Source organism: Nyctereutes procyonoides, unplaced genomic scaffold (genome assembly GCF_905146905.1).
Source record: "Nyctereutes procyonoides isolate TBG_1078 unplaced genomic scaffold, NYPRO_anot_genome, whole genome shotgun sequence".
NCBI classification, from domain to species: Eukaryota; Metazoa; Chordata; class Mammalia; order Carnivora; family Canidae; genus Nyctereutes; species Nyctereutes procyonoides.
Window position 1 is genome coordinate 29,049,554 of NW_026575140.1, and position 15,874 is coordinate 29,065,427.

Here is a 15,874-nt window from a genome sequence, read left to right on the forward strand (position 1 = left end):
GTTCCGTTTCTCACAGCTTAATTCTCAATTTTAGAAGGTGAGACGATTTTTCAATCTCCCATTCATTCATAATTGATTTTGTTTGTACTTCTTTATCTTTGAAGTTATTTTTATATTTTAAAAAGTTTTAAGGTAGTTTTATGGTATAAGAGTGTTTAAAATCCAACATTAGAATGTTTAATTCATGTGGTGCTTGGCTAGGTTGTTTCTGCATTCCTGGCGTAAATCTGGAGGTGACCGGGGCAGCCCCGGTGGCGCAGCGGTTTAGTGCTGCCTGCAGCCCGGGGTGTGATCCTGTAGTCCCGCGATCGAGTCCCACGTCGGCCTCCCTGCGTGGATCCTGCTTCTCCCTCTGCCTGTGTCTCTGCCTCTCTCTCTCTGTGTGTGTGTGTGTCTATGAATAAATAAATGAAAAATCTTTAAAAAAAAAAAAAAGGAAAAAATCTGGAGGTGACCTATTTAGAGCCATGAAGTGGGTCTTGTTTGGGCTTTAAAAATCAAATTGTGTGGGTCTTTTTCGCTTCCTGACACTTACCTTGTCATCCGCCTCCTGATGTGACCAGTTTCCTGACCCTAGCAGTCGGTGGTACTCTGCTGCTGTTTGGTGTGAACCGTGACCTTCATGCTCCGTGGGCCTCGTGGTGGAGTTCTACCCACACCCAGTGAACCACCGGCTGCCAAAGTGTAGATTGTCTTTCATTCCACAAATACCACCCCTGCTGCTGACTCCTGGTTTTTCTGCCCCAGGGGACCATCAGTGTTGGCATCGATGCCACTGACCTTTTTGATCGCTATGAGGAGGAGTACGAAGATGTGTCCGGAAGTGGCTTTCCACAGATTGAAATTAACAAAATGCATATATCTCAGTCCATTGAGGTAAGGCCCAGACTCCCCCTGAGTGCAGTGAGGCTCAGGTTAACGAGGCGCAGCACACCGAGCAGCTGTGGTTTTTCTCATCTTTATTTATGAAAGGATGCAATTAGCCACTTAGGGGGGAAAAACGTTCCAGGCACAACCTTGTTTGTTACTGCATTGCTGACATGTTAGCAGCATGAGTGCCAGGGGGTGCTTAGCTTCCATGGTCGCAGGGCTCCCCCAGCAGAAGTACAAGTGGTCTGAGAGAACCTGAGAGACCTGAGAGAAGGTCAGGAAGATTTGGGTTGAGAAAGGAGACTCCGCCCATGAGTGAGTCCAAGAACCAGTCTTAGTTTTAAGGTGCATTCTGTCATGTGCAGAAAACACAATATTCAGCTGAACCTGGGGTCATTGAAATGTCACCTTTCTGCCCATGGTTTGGATATAGCACTGGCGGGCCCATCTGCTAAGGCTGAAAGTAGGTCTCTGCCTCCTCAACTCTGTTTATTCTCAAGTACATCAACCCAGAGTATGGAGTCCTACCTCTGGGAAACTTGCCCCTCTGGTGGAGCTTCCAGTGTTGGTTAGTAGAGCCACGGATTTAGTCCCTTCCCCAGAGCTGGTGGTGAACAAGGACTGGAGAGTCCCAGACATCTACAGTGGGCAGGAAGGCATGTAATGAAGTCACTGTGCAATCTAATGATATCTGTGCACTAAGAACCAGCATTCAGCCCTGTCTTTCCTGTTTTTTTTAGTTTGCACAGTAAAGCTTTTGCAAAATATTACCTTGGTGGCCACATGCAGTACAGAGGGCAAAGTGGGAGAAGAGTGAACTAGTTGAGGTCATCATGCATCCCTGTACACTGGAGCCATGGTCACCTGCACTTTTGAGTGGACACTTTGAACATCTTCATTAGACCGCTATCCTTGTACTTCCTCATGCGTTGATTCATTCTTTACCAGCAAATATCATTTCCTAGGCACCCCTAACAGCTACAGACACAGCCATCCTCTCTGGAAGTCTCTCAACCCAGAATGGGAATGGAGGAGGTTCCATTAACTTCGCACTTAGACGAGTCACTTCTGCAAAGGGATGGGGAGAGGTAAGAATGCCAGCTGGCGGGATCATGTTGTCCACTGTGAAGCCTTAATTTCTGAACATTTACACTCTAAAAGCCTCAAAAAGACCTAGGTTGGCCACATCATTGTATAACAGGGTACCAGATGTCAAACTTGCACTAGGTGACGCTCCCCAAGAGAAAAATATGTCTCATACCTGAGATGGAATCCCCCATCTGCTGGACAGTTCAGAGGTAGGACAGAGCAGTGAGATTTCCCTTGAGGTGCCAACTTACAGAAATCCAACCACGAAAAATTCAGCTTCTTTTTGCCCTCTCAGCAGAAACCTGTAGGCTCTTCCCTTTCCCTGCCCAATGCGGAAGGCAGGTGCCGTGTCAATGCTCTGGTCCACTGATTGGTGGCTGTTTAACAGTCAGTTCTGCTGAGCAAATTGAACTGCGCCAAATTAACATTAAAGAGTAGCCTTGAAAGTCACCCAGACTAGTAAATGAGGCAGTCATAACTGGCTGGAATTCCAGGGCTGAGTGTGGGACTGCTGATGGGTTAACTCCAGACCCCAGAGGACCATCTCCAGTCACCTGTGAAAGCTGGGGGCAATGAAGCACTGTAGAGAGCAGAACAAGAACACTGGGAAGTCGGCACTGCGGGGGGCGGGGGGGAGGGCTGTGCCTGACTGCAGCTGGAATGCTGCAGTATGGATGGTGGATATGGAGCCTACTGAAAAAAATCTTCCAGGGATGCCTGGGTGGTTCAGTGGTTTAGCACCTGCCTTCGGCCCGGAGCGTGATCCTAGAGTCCCGGGATTGAGTCCCACATTGGGCTCCCTGCATGGAGCCTGCTTCTCCCTCTGCCTCTCTCTCTCTGTGTTTCTCATGAATAAATAAATAAAATTTAAAAAAAAATGTCTTCCAGCCCGTACTCTTAGAGCCCTGGCAAACGCCAATGGCATTGAATTAAAAGAAGGAATTTTTTTTTTAATTTAAATTCAATTTGCCAACATACAGTATTATACCCAGTGCTCGTCTTATCACGTGCCCTCCTTAGTGCCTGTCACTCAGTGACCCATCCTGCCACCCCCTCCCCCGTGCAGCCCTTTTTTCCCAGAGTTTAGGAGTCTCCTGTGATTTATCTTCCTCTCTAATTTTTCCCCACTCAGTTTCCCCTCCTTCCCTTATGGTCCCTTTCAGTATTTTAAAAGAAGGAATCATAACCAGAGGTGTTCCCCTGAGACATGTGTTGCTGCTATGAAAGTAAACAAACAAAAAAAGAAAGTAAACACCACTAACACTCTCTTTTTCTCTTTTGAACAGTTAGAATTTGGAGCCGGGGATCTGCAGGGACCTTTATTTGGTCTGAAGCTCTTCCGTAATCTCACACCAAGATGGTAAATATAGAGAAGTCCTCTCTGATGGTCTTTGTGGATTTAGCAGACTAGAAGCTTTGTATTCTTTTTGTCATGATCATCTGGAGTTACCTTTTCTGCCCTACAAGGTCACCAGGGGCAGACCCTGCAGCACTGGCAGAGCCGGGGCAGGGTGTACATAGCTCAGAGGGTGGGCTCAGGAAGGAGTCATCTGTTGCCTGTCCCTGCCCTGGGCCCAGCTCCTACTCTGCAGGCCAGTCTCCTCCTTTGTGGGGCTGTGAGCACCAGGAGAAACTAGAGACAAAACTGGTCAGTGTCCTGAAAGATTGATGAACTTGTGGATCATTTCTTTATCTCCGAGACTGTGTGTCAAGTTCTAGAAAGGGTCTGTATTAAATAGTGAGGCACTTGTGAGACTGCCTGGTCATCAGCGAGATGTGCAGACGCTGGAGTAATAATGCCCCCTGCCAGCTCTCCTTCATCTTTGCTGTTGCAGTGATATCCTGCTCCTACAACTGTACAAGGCTGCCCTTCTAGAACCACAGGCATGTCCTTAGTTCCTATGTTGGGTTACCTGTGTGAGCTCAGATAAAAGAACTGGGTAGAAGGTAAAATAAAATCTCTTTCCTCTGGGGAGGAAATATAGTTAAAGGAGTCCTAGGATGGAGTACACACGGCATCACAGGCCTCTGCTCCAGGACCCGGTTCAGTGGGTCTGGGAAGGAACGAGGATTTGCACTTTTTTTTTTTTTTTTTTTAATTCATGTGAGACACACAGAGAGAGAGAGAGGGAGGCAGAGACACAAGCAGAGGGAGAAGCAGGCTCCACGCAGGGACCCCAATGTGGGGCTCAATCCTGGGTCTCCAGGATCAGGCCCTGGGCTGAAGGCAGCACTAAACTGCTGAGCCACCAGGGCCACCCAATTTGCACTTTTAACCATGACTTTAGGCAAAGAGTAGACATACATGTTGTCCTAAGCTTGTCTCCATAGGTCTGTCACTCCTGGTCCCAACTGAGTGCATAGATTCCTGCCCCTACTCCCCACACCAGCTGAGTCAGGTCTCCTACGAGGCCCAGGAATCTGTACTTCTGTCAAGCACCTCGGTCATTCTTAGATCAGGCACATTTAGGAGACGCTTGACCAAGGGAAAGCTGTTGGCCTTTTGTTCTTCTCTTTTTTTTTTTTTTTTAATTTATTTATTCATAGAGACACAGCTAGAGAGAGAGGCAGAGACACAGGCAGAGGGAGAAGCAGGCACCATGCCGGGAGCCCAATGTGGGACTCGATCCCGGGTCTCCAGGATCACGCCCCAGGCTGCAGGCGGCGCCAAACCACTGCGCCACCGGGGCTGCCCACCTTTTGTTCTGATTGAACCTCAGTGCCCATCTGTTGAGTGGCCCCAGAGGACAGAGACTAGGGTGTCCTGTTCATCGGCCTTTACAGGTCTGAGAATTGAGTGTTGTCATTGTGCCCAGAGTTTATCAGACTTGAGAACACAGATGTATAAACTGAGATATCAGTCTGTTGACATGGTGTCTTTTCTTCAAGGCCCTAGTCCTGTGGTCAGGCTATTTATGAGTCCAGACTGGTGGTCATGGGGTTGGTTGGGAGTGTAGTGTCAGCCCCGAAGATGCAGACAGCCTGCAGAATGTTCTTGGTCTCCCGGGTCAGTGCCTCCCTCTCTCTCCACCAGTCTCTCTCTAGGACATGCTGGATAAAAAGACTAAATCTTACTATTTCAATTAAACAAGGATCCCAGTCTTTATCTTTTGATTATTTTAAGTGCCACCATCTGTCTTGAAATTCTGGGATGACTTTGGTGTCTCTCCTCCCTGCTTGCCTCCCCTGACCCCAGTGTGGTGGAAGCAGAAACAAGCAGCTGGTCTCCAGTGTGATGAGAGAAACAAGGGAAAGTTTGGGTTGGGGACCCTGTGGAGAGGAGGAGTAACTTGTTCATCCATTTAGCCGTGAGGAGCTACTGGAAGCTTGCAAGAACAGTATGATCAGAGCTCTCATAGTTATTATTACTTAATGGCAGAAGTGTTACTTCTTGAGCTTAGGAAAGAGAAAGAAACCAGACTTTGGCAGTTTGGTAAATGTTGGGCTGTTTGCTCACCTTTTAACACTTTGGGTATAGTGGTGTGAATTCCTCTGTTGTTGAAATGAAATACCCCTTTTTAGCCAGAAGGTGGGGCTGACTCCCTTGGTAACAAACTTGAGATGCCTTTCAGTTTTACTGAAAGGTTTACTGTACTGGCTTTCTGCATACACGGCCATGGGTGGACACCAGAATCACGTGGGTGGTCCTAGAGAAATAGATGATGCCTGGCCCCCAGTCCAAAACTCTGACTTAATTGGTCTGGGGTGGTCTCCAGACAAGGGGTCCCCAGCTTTGCTACACATTAGAATCACCTGGCAAGCTTTAACACTCAAGCCTGTATGTCAGAATCCCAGCGTGTGGGAACTGACCATGAATGTTTTTTAGAGTAGCCGGGTGATTCCAGTCTGCAGCCTTCCCCCACCCAGAGGTGATTCTAACCTGCAGTAGGATAGGACCTACTGGTTTTCAAAACAGACATTCGGTTATATCTAAAGTTAGAATGGGATGAGTGGGCAGTGCACGTCAGCAAGGGGGCCACTAGGAAGACTCACCAGGACACCCTCTCTCTCCCTCTCAAAGAGAAAGGCTCAACGTCCCATTTTCCCAGTGGGGCTCAGGGATTCACAGAAGGGAGAGGGAGTAGCTGAGAACCAGGTGTCACCCAGGACCCTTTCCATCTGTGTGTCCCCACAGCTTTGTGACGACAAACTGTGCTCTGCAGTTTTCATCCCGTGGAATCCGGCCTGGCCTCACCACAGTCCTGGCTCGAAACCTGGACAAGAACACCGTGGGCTACCTGCAGTGGCGGTGGGGCATCCAGTCAGCCATGAACACTAGCATCGTCCGGGACACCAAGACCAGCCACTTCACGGTGGCCCTGCAGGTGAGGACAGAGCTGCACCTTCGTGTGCCCATTGTACCTCTTACCCTGGTCACCCTCCCTGAGTCTGAGTGCCAGGAGATGCCCTAAAGGGCCAGTTTGGCTCACACACATTCAGGAGTGTTGAAATCCTGTTGTTTCAGGCTTCCAAGGGTAGCTGTGCTCCAGTTACCCTAAAGCAAAATGTCCTTTGTACATCTTATAGTAGAAGTGCACAGAATAAGGTTGGGAAAATGCCCAGGTTAGTAAGTGATCCCAGAGCAGAGTCAGGCACTCGGGTCCCACCATGGCGGGCAGGGACACAGAGAATGAGAGACACCCCACTTCAAAGGGCAGCTACTCCTCAGCACTCAGCACCTGCTGCCATGTAAGAACACAGCTCCTTGACACAGAATGTTCTATTTTCATGAGACATGAGGAAATTGGGGTTTTATGTGAGCTCTCCTGGGTTGCAGATACTGGCCACTAGTAAATCTCCACACACAGATCATGGCCCGTGCCCAAGAGGCCCGCCCACAACGAGCGCCCACGGGCAGTGTGCACTCGGTGGCCACCTTCCTGCAGAGTCCCGGGCACTAGCTGTGCCTTCTCTTCTTCTCGCTGTCTCCCCAGCTTGGAATCCCTCACTCCTTTGCACTGATCAGCTATCAGCACAAATTCCAGGACGATGACCAGACGCGCGTGAAAGGGTCCCTGAAGTAAGTCCTGACCTGGCTGCAAATCAGGTAGGGGGTTCTGATTGCAGAGCCTGGTGTCAGTGGCCCACTCGAGCTGGCCACATTTCTCAAGAGCCCCTGTTGCGAGGGCATGGGGTTTACCACCCTGCAGTCCCTGCCTCGAGGACCTTGAAGCTGATAGAAGAACTGCACCACTAGCATGCTGACTTGCTTCTGCTCACTGACCAGAAGTGTCCATCAAGACCGACTCCTGGGGCTGAGGATGGGGGTAGGGTGGGGAGCTGAGAGGGAGGGACAGAATAGGGGGGCCCAGCCTCTGTTCTGAGTGCCTGTGGGGACTGGGAGAGATGGAAAGCCACTTGCTCAGGCCTTGCACTCCCTGCAGGGCAGGCTTCTTTGGGACGGTGGTGGAGTACGGAGCAGAAAGGAAAATCTCCAGGCACAGCGTCCTAGGCGCAGCTGTCAGCGTTGGAGTCCCTCAGGGCGTTTCTCTCAAAGTCAAGTAAGTTGAACTGGCCAAGAATTATCTGGCAACTTGTCACTCACCCAGGCTTCAACCACTTTAAGGACGAAATAGACTTTGCTTTGTAATTTTGTTCTTAAAAAATAAAGCTGCCCCTGTCTTAAGCGTATACGCCAATGTCAAGAAGTCCTAGAGCCCACTGTTCACTCAGGGTCTGAGTCTCTCATGGAGCTGCCACCTGCTCTGCTGGCCCATCCTCCAAGCCAATTGCATCTCTCTCTTCCTGGGGGGTCCCAGTACCGGTCCTGCACACCCGCTCATCAGCACTGCCTTTCCCATGCATGACATGTGCAGGGCCTCCACCAGCCTATGCAGCATCTGTTTATCCCTCCATAGCAGACCATTCCCATCCACACAGAGACTCCTCCCTGCTCCGGTGCTGAGCCTTCCTGCCTTCCGGCCTCTCAGTATGGTCTCTGTTACATGATAGTCGGTTGCTTCTATGTGGCGACGTCACAGTGGGACCCAGTCCTTGTCTGTGTAGACTCCCTCCCCAGATGGCCCCATCCAGCCTGCTGGCTTGAAGTACCTTCCTGCACTGACAACTCTCACAGTTACAGCTCTACCCTATTTCTCTTTCTTCTTCTTTCTATATATTCATATTGCTGCTTTTTCTAGCTTTTTAAAGCCCAGCCTTAGGTTAATTTAAAACCTTTTTTCTTGGGGCACCTGGGTGGCTCAGCGGTTGAGAGTCTGCCTTCAGCTCAGGGCATGATCCTGGAATCCCGAGTTGAGTCCCACATCAGGCTCCCTGCATGGAGCCTGCTTCTCCCTCTGCCTATGTCTCTGCCTCTCTCTCTCTCTTTCTCTCTCTCTCTCTCTCTTTCTGTGTGTGTGTGTGTGTGTGTGTCATGAGTAAATAGATAAAATCTTAAAAATATATAAACAAAAAAATATATATAAATAAAATCTTTCTTTTCTAATATAAACAAACATTTAAGGCTTTAAACACTGTTTCACCCCATCCCACAAATTTGGTTGTTATTTTTTTGTTTTGTTTCTTAAAGATTTTATTTATTTATTCATGAGAGACACACAGAGAGAGGCAGAGACACAGGCAGAGGGAGAAGAAGCAGGTTCCATGCAGGAGCCCAATGCGAGACTCGATCCCAGGACCCCAGGATCATGACCTAAGCCCAAGGCAAACACTCAACCACTGAGCCAGCCAGTTATCCTTTGGATATATTATATCATTATTATTCAATTCAAACTGTTTTCTAGGTTCACTTATGGAAACGTATTGCTTAATTTCTAAATATTTGGGTTTTTCTCTATAACTGATTAGTGATTTCAATTTAATTTCATTTTGGTCAGAACATTATGTATGATTCCAGCCTTTTTAACTATATTGGCACTTGTTTTAGAGCCCACCATGTAATCGACCTGGGTGATCATGTGCACTTGAGAAGAACATGTATTCTGTAGTTTTTGGGCATAGTGTTCTATAAATACCAGTAGGTCAAGGTGGTTGACAACATTCATCAGAAACCAGAAGTTCTATGACTTTACCGACTTGGGGCCGTTTTCTTTAAGTTGCTGAGAAAGTAGTATTAAAATCTCCTGCTGAGTGTAAAATTCTGTTTCTTCCTTTGTCAGTTTTGGCTTCGTGAATTTCATCTCTAGCAGCGCTCTTTGATTTGAAATCTGCTTTATCTGATGTTCGTATAGCTACTCCAGGCTTCTTATGCTTACTGTTTATGTGACTTATCTTTTTCTGTCTGTTTACCTTAACCTATCTTCTGTGTTCATATATACAGGGTGTCTCATAGACAGCATGCATCCATTCATTTGGTTTCTTTTTCTTTTTTTTTTTTTTAAAGATTTTATATATTTATTCATGAGAAACAGAGAGAGAGAGAGAGGCAGAGACACAGGCAGAGGGAGAAGTAGGCTCCATGCAGGGAGCCCAATGTGGGACTCAATCCCGGGACTCCAGGGTCACGCCCTGGGCAGAAGGCAGGCGCTAAACCACTGAGCCACCCAGGGATCCCCAGTTTCTTACTTAATTGGAGTGTTTAGTCCAGTAATATTTAATGTAATTGTTGGTATGGTTGGTTTTAGGCCTGTTATTTATTATTTGTCTTCTTTTCTTCCCTTCTGATTTCTTGTTCTTCTAACCGTCCTTATTAAATATTTTTAGCATTCCATTTTGATTTACCTATTGACTTTTTAGCTATACCTCTTTGCACTTTTTTTTTTTCCTTAGTGGTTGCTCTAGTGATTACACATTGTTAACTTTTTATCATCTGTTTAGACTTAATATTGTATACTTGATGTAAAATGAAAGAACCTTGAAAACTTCTAGGGCCATTTCCCATCCCTGTGTTCTTTATGCTGTACTCGTCACATGTGTTATAATTACACACATTATAGTCTCCACAAGAATATGTTAATTCTGGCTTTCAGTAGTTTTATATGTATATATTTGTACATCTATATGTGTTAAATCAAAAAGGGGGGGAGTCATCTTTGCCCATGTTTTTTTTTTAACCATTTCTAGTGTTCCTTATTCCTTCCTAAGAATCTGATTTTCCTTCTGATACTCATTTCTTTGGCCTGAAGAACTTTCTTCAGCTTTTCTTATACTGTTGTAAGTCTACCAATGATGACCTCTTAGTATTCTTTATCAAGAAAATGTCTCTATTTTTTATTTATTCTGCTTTTATATTTTATTATTACATTCTATCTAGATATATCACTTTATTTTTAAAGATTTTATTTATTTATTCATGAGAGACAGAGGCAGAGGGAGAAGCAGGCTGCCTGCAAGGAGCCGGATGCGGGACTTGATCCCAGGACCCTGGGATTATGACCTGAGCCAAAGGCAGACACTTGACCACCGAGCCACCCAGGTGCCCCTGCTATATAATTTTGAAAGTCAAGCTTCATTGATGTTAAATTTACAGAAATTAAAATTCATCTGTCTTATTATATAGTCCTTGGAGTTTTGACAATCACATAAGTCATGTAACCACCATCACAATCAAGATAGAGCACATTTCCATTGTCCCCAAAAATTGTCTCATGGCCTTTGTGTGGTCTCCCAGGCCCTTGGCTACTGGCCTGTTTTCATTCCCTGTATTTTTGCCTATTTTAAAAAGTCATATAATTGGAATCATAGAGTTGTGAGGCCTTTTGTGCTTCTTTCATGAGCATAATGCATTTAAGATACGTCCTTATGGTTGCATACATCAGTAGTGTGTCCCTTTTTATTGCTGTTTGGCATTATGTTGTGTTGATCTACCACGGTTCATCTGCTTATCCTTTTAAGGACATTTCAGTTTCCAATTTTTAGCAATTACAGACAAAGCCAGTAAACATTCACATATAAGTTTTGTGTGAACATAAGTTTTTATTTATCTTGGGTAAATAAATACCTAGGAACAGGCATGCTGAGCTGAATGGTAGGTGTGTGTTCCACTTGATAGGAAAGTACTAAGCCGCCTTCCAGGTGATGGCTTCCTGTTACTTCCCCCACTCCAACCCATAGCCTGTGAGAGCCCCAGTGGCTCCACATCCTCGACAGCCCTTGCTTGGAATGGTCATCTTGTTCACTTTGGCTGTTTCTCTGCAGGTATGTGAGTACATCCGTTGTGATTTTGATTTGTGTCTCCCTGACGTCTAGGATGTTGAACATCTTTCCGTGCGCTTATTTGTCATCCAGATCTTTTGTTTGTTTGTTTGTTTGTTTTTAATTTTTATTTATGATAGTCACAGAGAGAGAGAGAGGCAGAGACACAGGCAGAGGGAGAAGCAGGCTCCATGCACCGGAAGCCCGACGTGGGACTCGATCCTGGGTCTCCAGGATCGCGCCCTGGGCCAAAGGCAGGCGCCAAACCGCTGCGCCACCCAGGGATTCCTTTTGTTTGTTTTTTTAATGAAGTCTTCATTCAAATCTTTTGTCTGTTTTATTATTGGGTGGTTTGGTTTCTTTTTTTTTTTTTTAATATTTTATTTATTTATTCATGAGAGACAGAAAGAGAGGCAGAGACCCAGGCAGAGGGAGAAGCAGGCTCCATGTAGGGAGCCTGACATGGGACTCGATCCCGGGTCTCCAGGATCACACCCTGAGCTGAAGGCAGCACTAAACTGCTGAGCCACCCGAGCTGCCCTGGTTTCTTATTTTTTGAGTGTTCTTTGCCGATTCTGGAGTTGCATTTATTCTGAAGGGTATTGTCCCTGAATGTAGAATTCAGGGTTAACAGATTTATTCTTTCAGTGCTCCCAGGATGTTACTCTGCTGGCTTCTGGCCGCCATTCTTTCTGGTAACACATCAGTGGTCATTTGAATCATTATCTCCCTGAATGTGATGTCTTTTTTTGTTTGTTTTCCTGACTAATTTTCCATTTTCTTTTTTTAAGCTTTTTTTTCCAGCAGTTTGTACCTGCAGTTTACATACATGTGGTTTCTGTTGTATTTATGCTGCTTGGGGTTCGCTAAACTCCTCGCATCTGTAAGTTTAGGTCCTACCTCAAATTTGGAATTTTTAGGCCATTAATTCTTCAAATCTTAGTTCCTGCCCTCTCTCTCCTCTTTGGGACCCTAATTACTTATACACTAAATCTCTTAGTGTTCCAAAAGTTTCTGAGGCTCTGCCCATTTGCCTTCAATTTTTTTTCTTGGTTCTTCATATTGGGTAATTTCTGTTGCTCTGTCTACAAGTTCACTGACTGCTCTCATCTCCGGTCTGCTATTTAGCCCATGCATTGTATGTTGTCTTGGACATAAAGTAGCACTCTAAAATCCCTTCCAGTCTGGGTCATCTGGGGTTGGTCACAGTTCATTATCTTTTTCTCTTGTATATCTTGGTATATAGAGTCATTTGTATCATATCTTGGGTGTTCTGAATAATATAGCATAGAGGGTCTATATTGTGTTATGATCCCCAAAAAAGTGTTGATTTTTCCTTTTTGAAGGTAATTGGCAAAATCAGACTGTGAACTGGGACTCACTCGTGTGTGGCAGCAGCTAGAACCACACAATTATTTCACTTGTAGCCAAGGCCGCCAAGAGACTGGGGATCTGTGTGGTGTTTACATAAAGAACTTGGGGCTGGGACGCCTGGGTGGCTCAGCGGTTGAGTATCTGCCTTCAGCCCAGAGTGTGATCCTGGAGTTTGAGGATCGAGTCCCACATCAGGCTCTCTACATGGAGCCTGCTTCTCTCTCTGCCTGTGTCTCTGCCTCTCTCTTTGTGTGTCTCTCATGAATAAATATATAAGGGCAGGCCAGGTGGCTCAGCGGTTTAGCAGGAGACCCAGGATCGAGTCCCACATCGGGCTCCCTACATGGAGCCTACTTCTCCCTCAGCCTGTGTCCCCTGCCTCTCTCTCTCTGTATCTCATGAATAAATAAATAAAATATTTAAATAAATAAACAAATAAATAAAATCTTTTATAAAAAAAGAACTTGGGGTTGCCCGTCTCTGATTTCCCTTGTTGGGGGACCCCCCACTTCCCAGCTGCTGTGGTTGCTTCAGACTCTGAGCTCTGGGCCTTCAGTCTCACAGGACTGCAGATTTCTTCCCCATGTTTGCCAACCACACAGTAGCAGCTAATACTTGCCCTCCTGTGCACTTGCCGGCCTCTTGTCGCTCCTCAGTACCCGAGAGTCTTTGTAGTTTGTGGTCAGGGTTTACAGCACTTACCTGTTGGATGACTGGTGCAATAGGAGCTACTGGGCCATTACTAGAAGCAGAATCTCCTCAATCTGCCAGCTTTGGAGATCATCACCCACTACTTTCAACAGGATAGGTTGAGGGCAGAGAGGTCTCTGTCTCTGTGTCCAGGGCCTCGGGAGGTGCCCACTCCTGTCCTCTAAAGCCACTGTCACTCTGGTAAAGCAGTGGTCGCTGCTTTGCCCAGAATTAGCAGGCAATGGGATCTTTCTTCTGTCACAGACATGAAATCCAGCAGCTCAGCTTTGGAATAGGGACTAGAAGGTGTGTAGATAATGAAACCAGCTGGAACTGGTGGTGTGTGTATCTAGAGTTCTCGCCCTGTGGCTGAGACCTCCATCACCCTTCCCTGGAAACCTATCTTGGGTGTTCTGTTTCATCTTTGTTTTCAGGTTAAACAGGGCCAGTCAAACCTACTTCTTCCCTATTCACTTGACGGACCAGCTTCTTCCCAGCGCCGTGTTCTATGCCACCGTGGGGCCGCTCGTGGTCTACTTCGCTCTTCATCGTCTGGTCATCAAACCGTACCTCAGGGCTCAAAAAGAGAAGTGAGTTCCTAACATGTCCCAGGGTTTCACTAAACAACTCTGTGCCTCAGTTTCCTTGTGTTTAAGACGGGTATGATCATGATAGAAGCTACTCAGAGGGCTCCTAGGGAAATTAATGCATACCTGTGAAGCTGGGCACAACATCCGGCCTGTAGTAAGTGCCCAGTGGGTGCTGACTGTTCCCACTGGCAGCACTGCTACTGCGCCCCCTTCACTTGCCCTTCTGACTCCCAGAAGGGGTTAGAGCTAGTTCACAAAATTGTGCAGACTCTACACCATGACCACAATAAATAGAAAGTCCCCTGTTCTTACTCTGACCATTTCTTTTCCTCGCACTGAGTCCAGTAGGGGTACATTTGAGTTCTTACAGAGGCGTGTATTAACTGTAGTCTTGAAAGTTATAGAAACGTTCGTGTATTTTTACCGTTTCTTGTAGATAACCCACTGGAGCATAGCATTCCATCCGAGAGGTAGTTTAGATTCATTACCTCTAATGCTAATAGAATAAGTCACCAAGCTGAGGGAATCTCATTTTTTGGGCCCCTCCAGCGTTCAGATCCTGGCAGTTTAGAGCCCTGGTTCCCTAGGAGGCTTGAGGCTTAAAAGAAGAATGTGTGGGGTCAGGTCTTCTGACAGGATGGGTGTTTGCCGTCTCTGTTATTCGCTAGGTAAGAAAAAAGTATACTTTGTACCTAAAGTAGTAAGCATTGTCCCTCCCAGAAGTATTCTAGAATCACCCCCAGGAGGTGGCTTTCCCTGTGGCCCTCACCTCTCCTCCAGCTGTTCACCATGCTGAGATTCTCATCAGGCAGGGGCTTGATTCCCCAGCAGTGGGCTTCCTGTGTGCTCTGGTGAGGAGTGGGGGAAAGCCATCTAGGGACAAAAGAAAGGGAAGCTGCAGAGGCCTAAAAGGAACAGATTTGCTTGAAATTGTCTTGGAAATATTTTCTAAAGCTTCAGAACCAGGAATGCAGTAAGAGCTCACACTGTTTGCCAGGCGCAGGTCCAACGAGGGGCTCTGTTGCCTCACTCCTCGCTAACATGTGGCTTGTGTTCTTCTCGCTTAAGGGAGTTGGAAAAGCAAAGGGAAAGCACAGCCACTGACATCCTGCAAAAGAAGCAAGAGGCAGAAGCTGCTGTAAGTGCTGCAGAGATGCACCCCCGGAAGTCCTTTTGCTCTGTGTGGCTCTGAGTATCACCATGCTGCCACACAGAGCAGACTGCGGGGGGTGGGAGGGTGCTCCTCATCCTCTGCCAACAATACACCTCTGACCGGGCTCGGGGAGCACGTCACACTCCACCTGTCTAATCCCTATGGGATACAATTCCGCAAACTCCAGTCGCTGTCCTAAAGATTAGATACAGTTACCCTCAATAGGTGTAATAGGATTTTCCAAGAACTGGAGGGTACTGTCCTCTTTTCTTCCCTGTAAGTGAACTGGTATTAGGTGACAGAACAGACATATCCAGCATACATGCAGGGGTACCGTTGGGTTTTCTGTGAACAGAGGAGGAGCTAAAATGCACCCAAGCACGAGAGGCAGATCCCAGGAAGGGCCCTGATAGGTGCCCTCCTTGTTCTTCGCAGGTTCGGTTGATGCAGGAATCTGTCCGAAGAATAATTGAGGCAGAAGAGTCCAGAATGGGTGAGAAGGCATGGCCTCCCTCGGGGTAGGGTGGGCGCTGGGGGTCTCAAAGGAGCACAGCATTCCTGCAGCCCAGGCTCCAAGAAGGGTGCCCCACTGAGCCGCGCCCCTGCTTAGACCAAGCCATCCTCAGGGCTTATCATTGTCAACGCCTGGTACGGGAAGTTCGTCAATGACAAGAGCAAGAAGAGCGAGAAAGTGAAGGTGATTGACGTGACCGTGCCCCTGCAGTGCCTGGTGAAAGACTCGAAGCTCATCCTCACGGAGGCCTCCAAGGTAGAGCACACACCCATGGGATTCAGACACGAAAGGCCTGTGGGCCATGGGGATAGCCTGGCGCCTTGGAATGGCCGTTCCATCGTAGTGGAATCTCTTCTGTTTGGCGTGCTGCCCAGCACCCAAGTTATGGTCACACTGGAGCTGTTCACTTCATCCATTCGTTCACACAGCAAGTATTTACTGAGCTCCGACTGTGTGCCAGGTAGAGCAGCGAACAAAATATAAATGCCCGGTGTTCGTGGA

General features: G+C 47.0%; 1 protein-coding gene across 1 annotated transcript in view; it reads left to right on the top strand.

Moving 5' to 3' along the window:
* Positions 1-15,874, top strand: part of DNAJC11 (DnaJ heat shock protein family (Hsp40) member C11) — a 75,195-nt gene that overhangs the window by 56,683 nt on the left and 2,638 nt on the right. The window contains exons 5-14 of the mRNA XM_055304954.1: positions 748-876; positions 1,836-1,958; positions 3,246-3,319; positions 6,095-6,284; positions 6,894-6,979; positions 7,344-7,460; positions 13,551-13,706; positions 14,775-14,844; positions 15,295-15,352; positions 15,486-15,628. Of these exons, the coding sequence (XP_055160929.1) occupies positions 748-876; positions 1,836-1,958; positions 3,246-3,319; positions 6,095-6,284; positions 6,894-6,979; positions 7,344-7,460; positions 13,551-13,706; positions 14,775-14,844; positions 15,295-15,352; positions 15,486-15,628 (1,146 nt within the window). The remainder of the gene's footprint in view (positions 1-747; positions 877-1,835; positions 1,959-3,245; positions 3,320-6,094; positions 6,285-6,893; positions 6,980-7,343; positions 7,461-13,550; positions 13,707-14,774; positions 14,845-15,294; positions 15,353-15,485; positions 15,629-15,874) is intronic.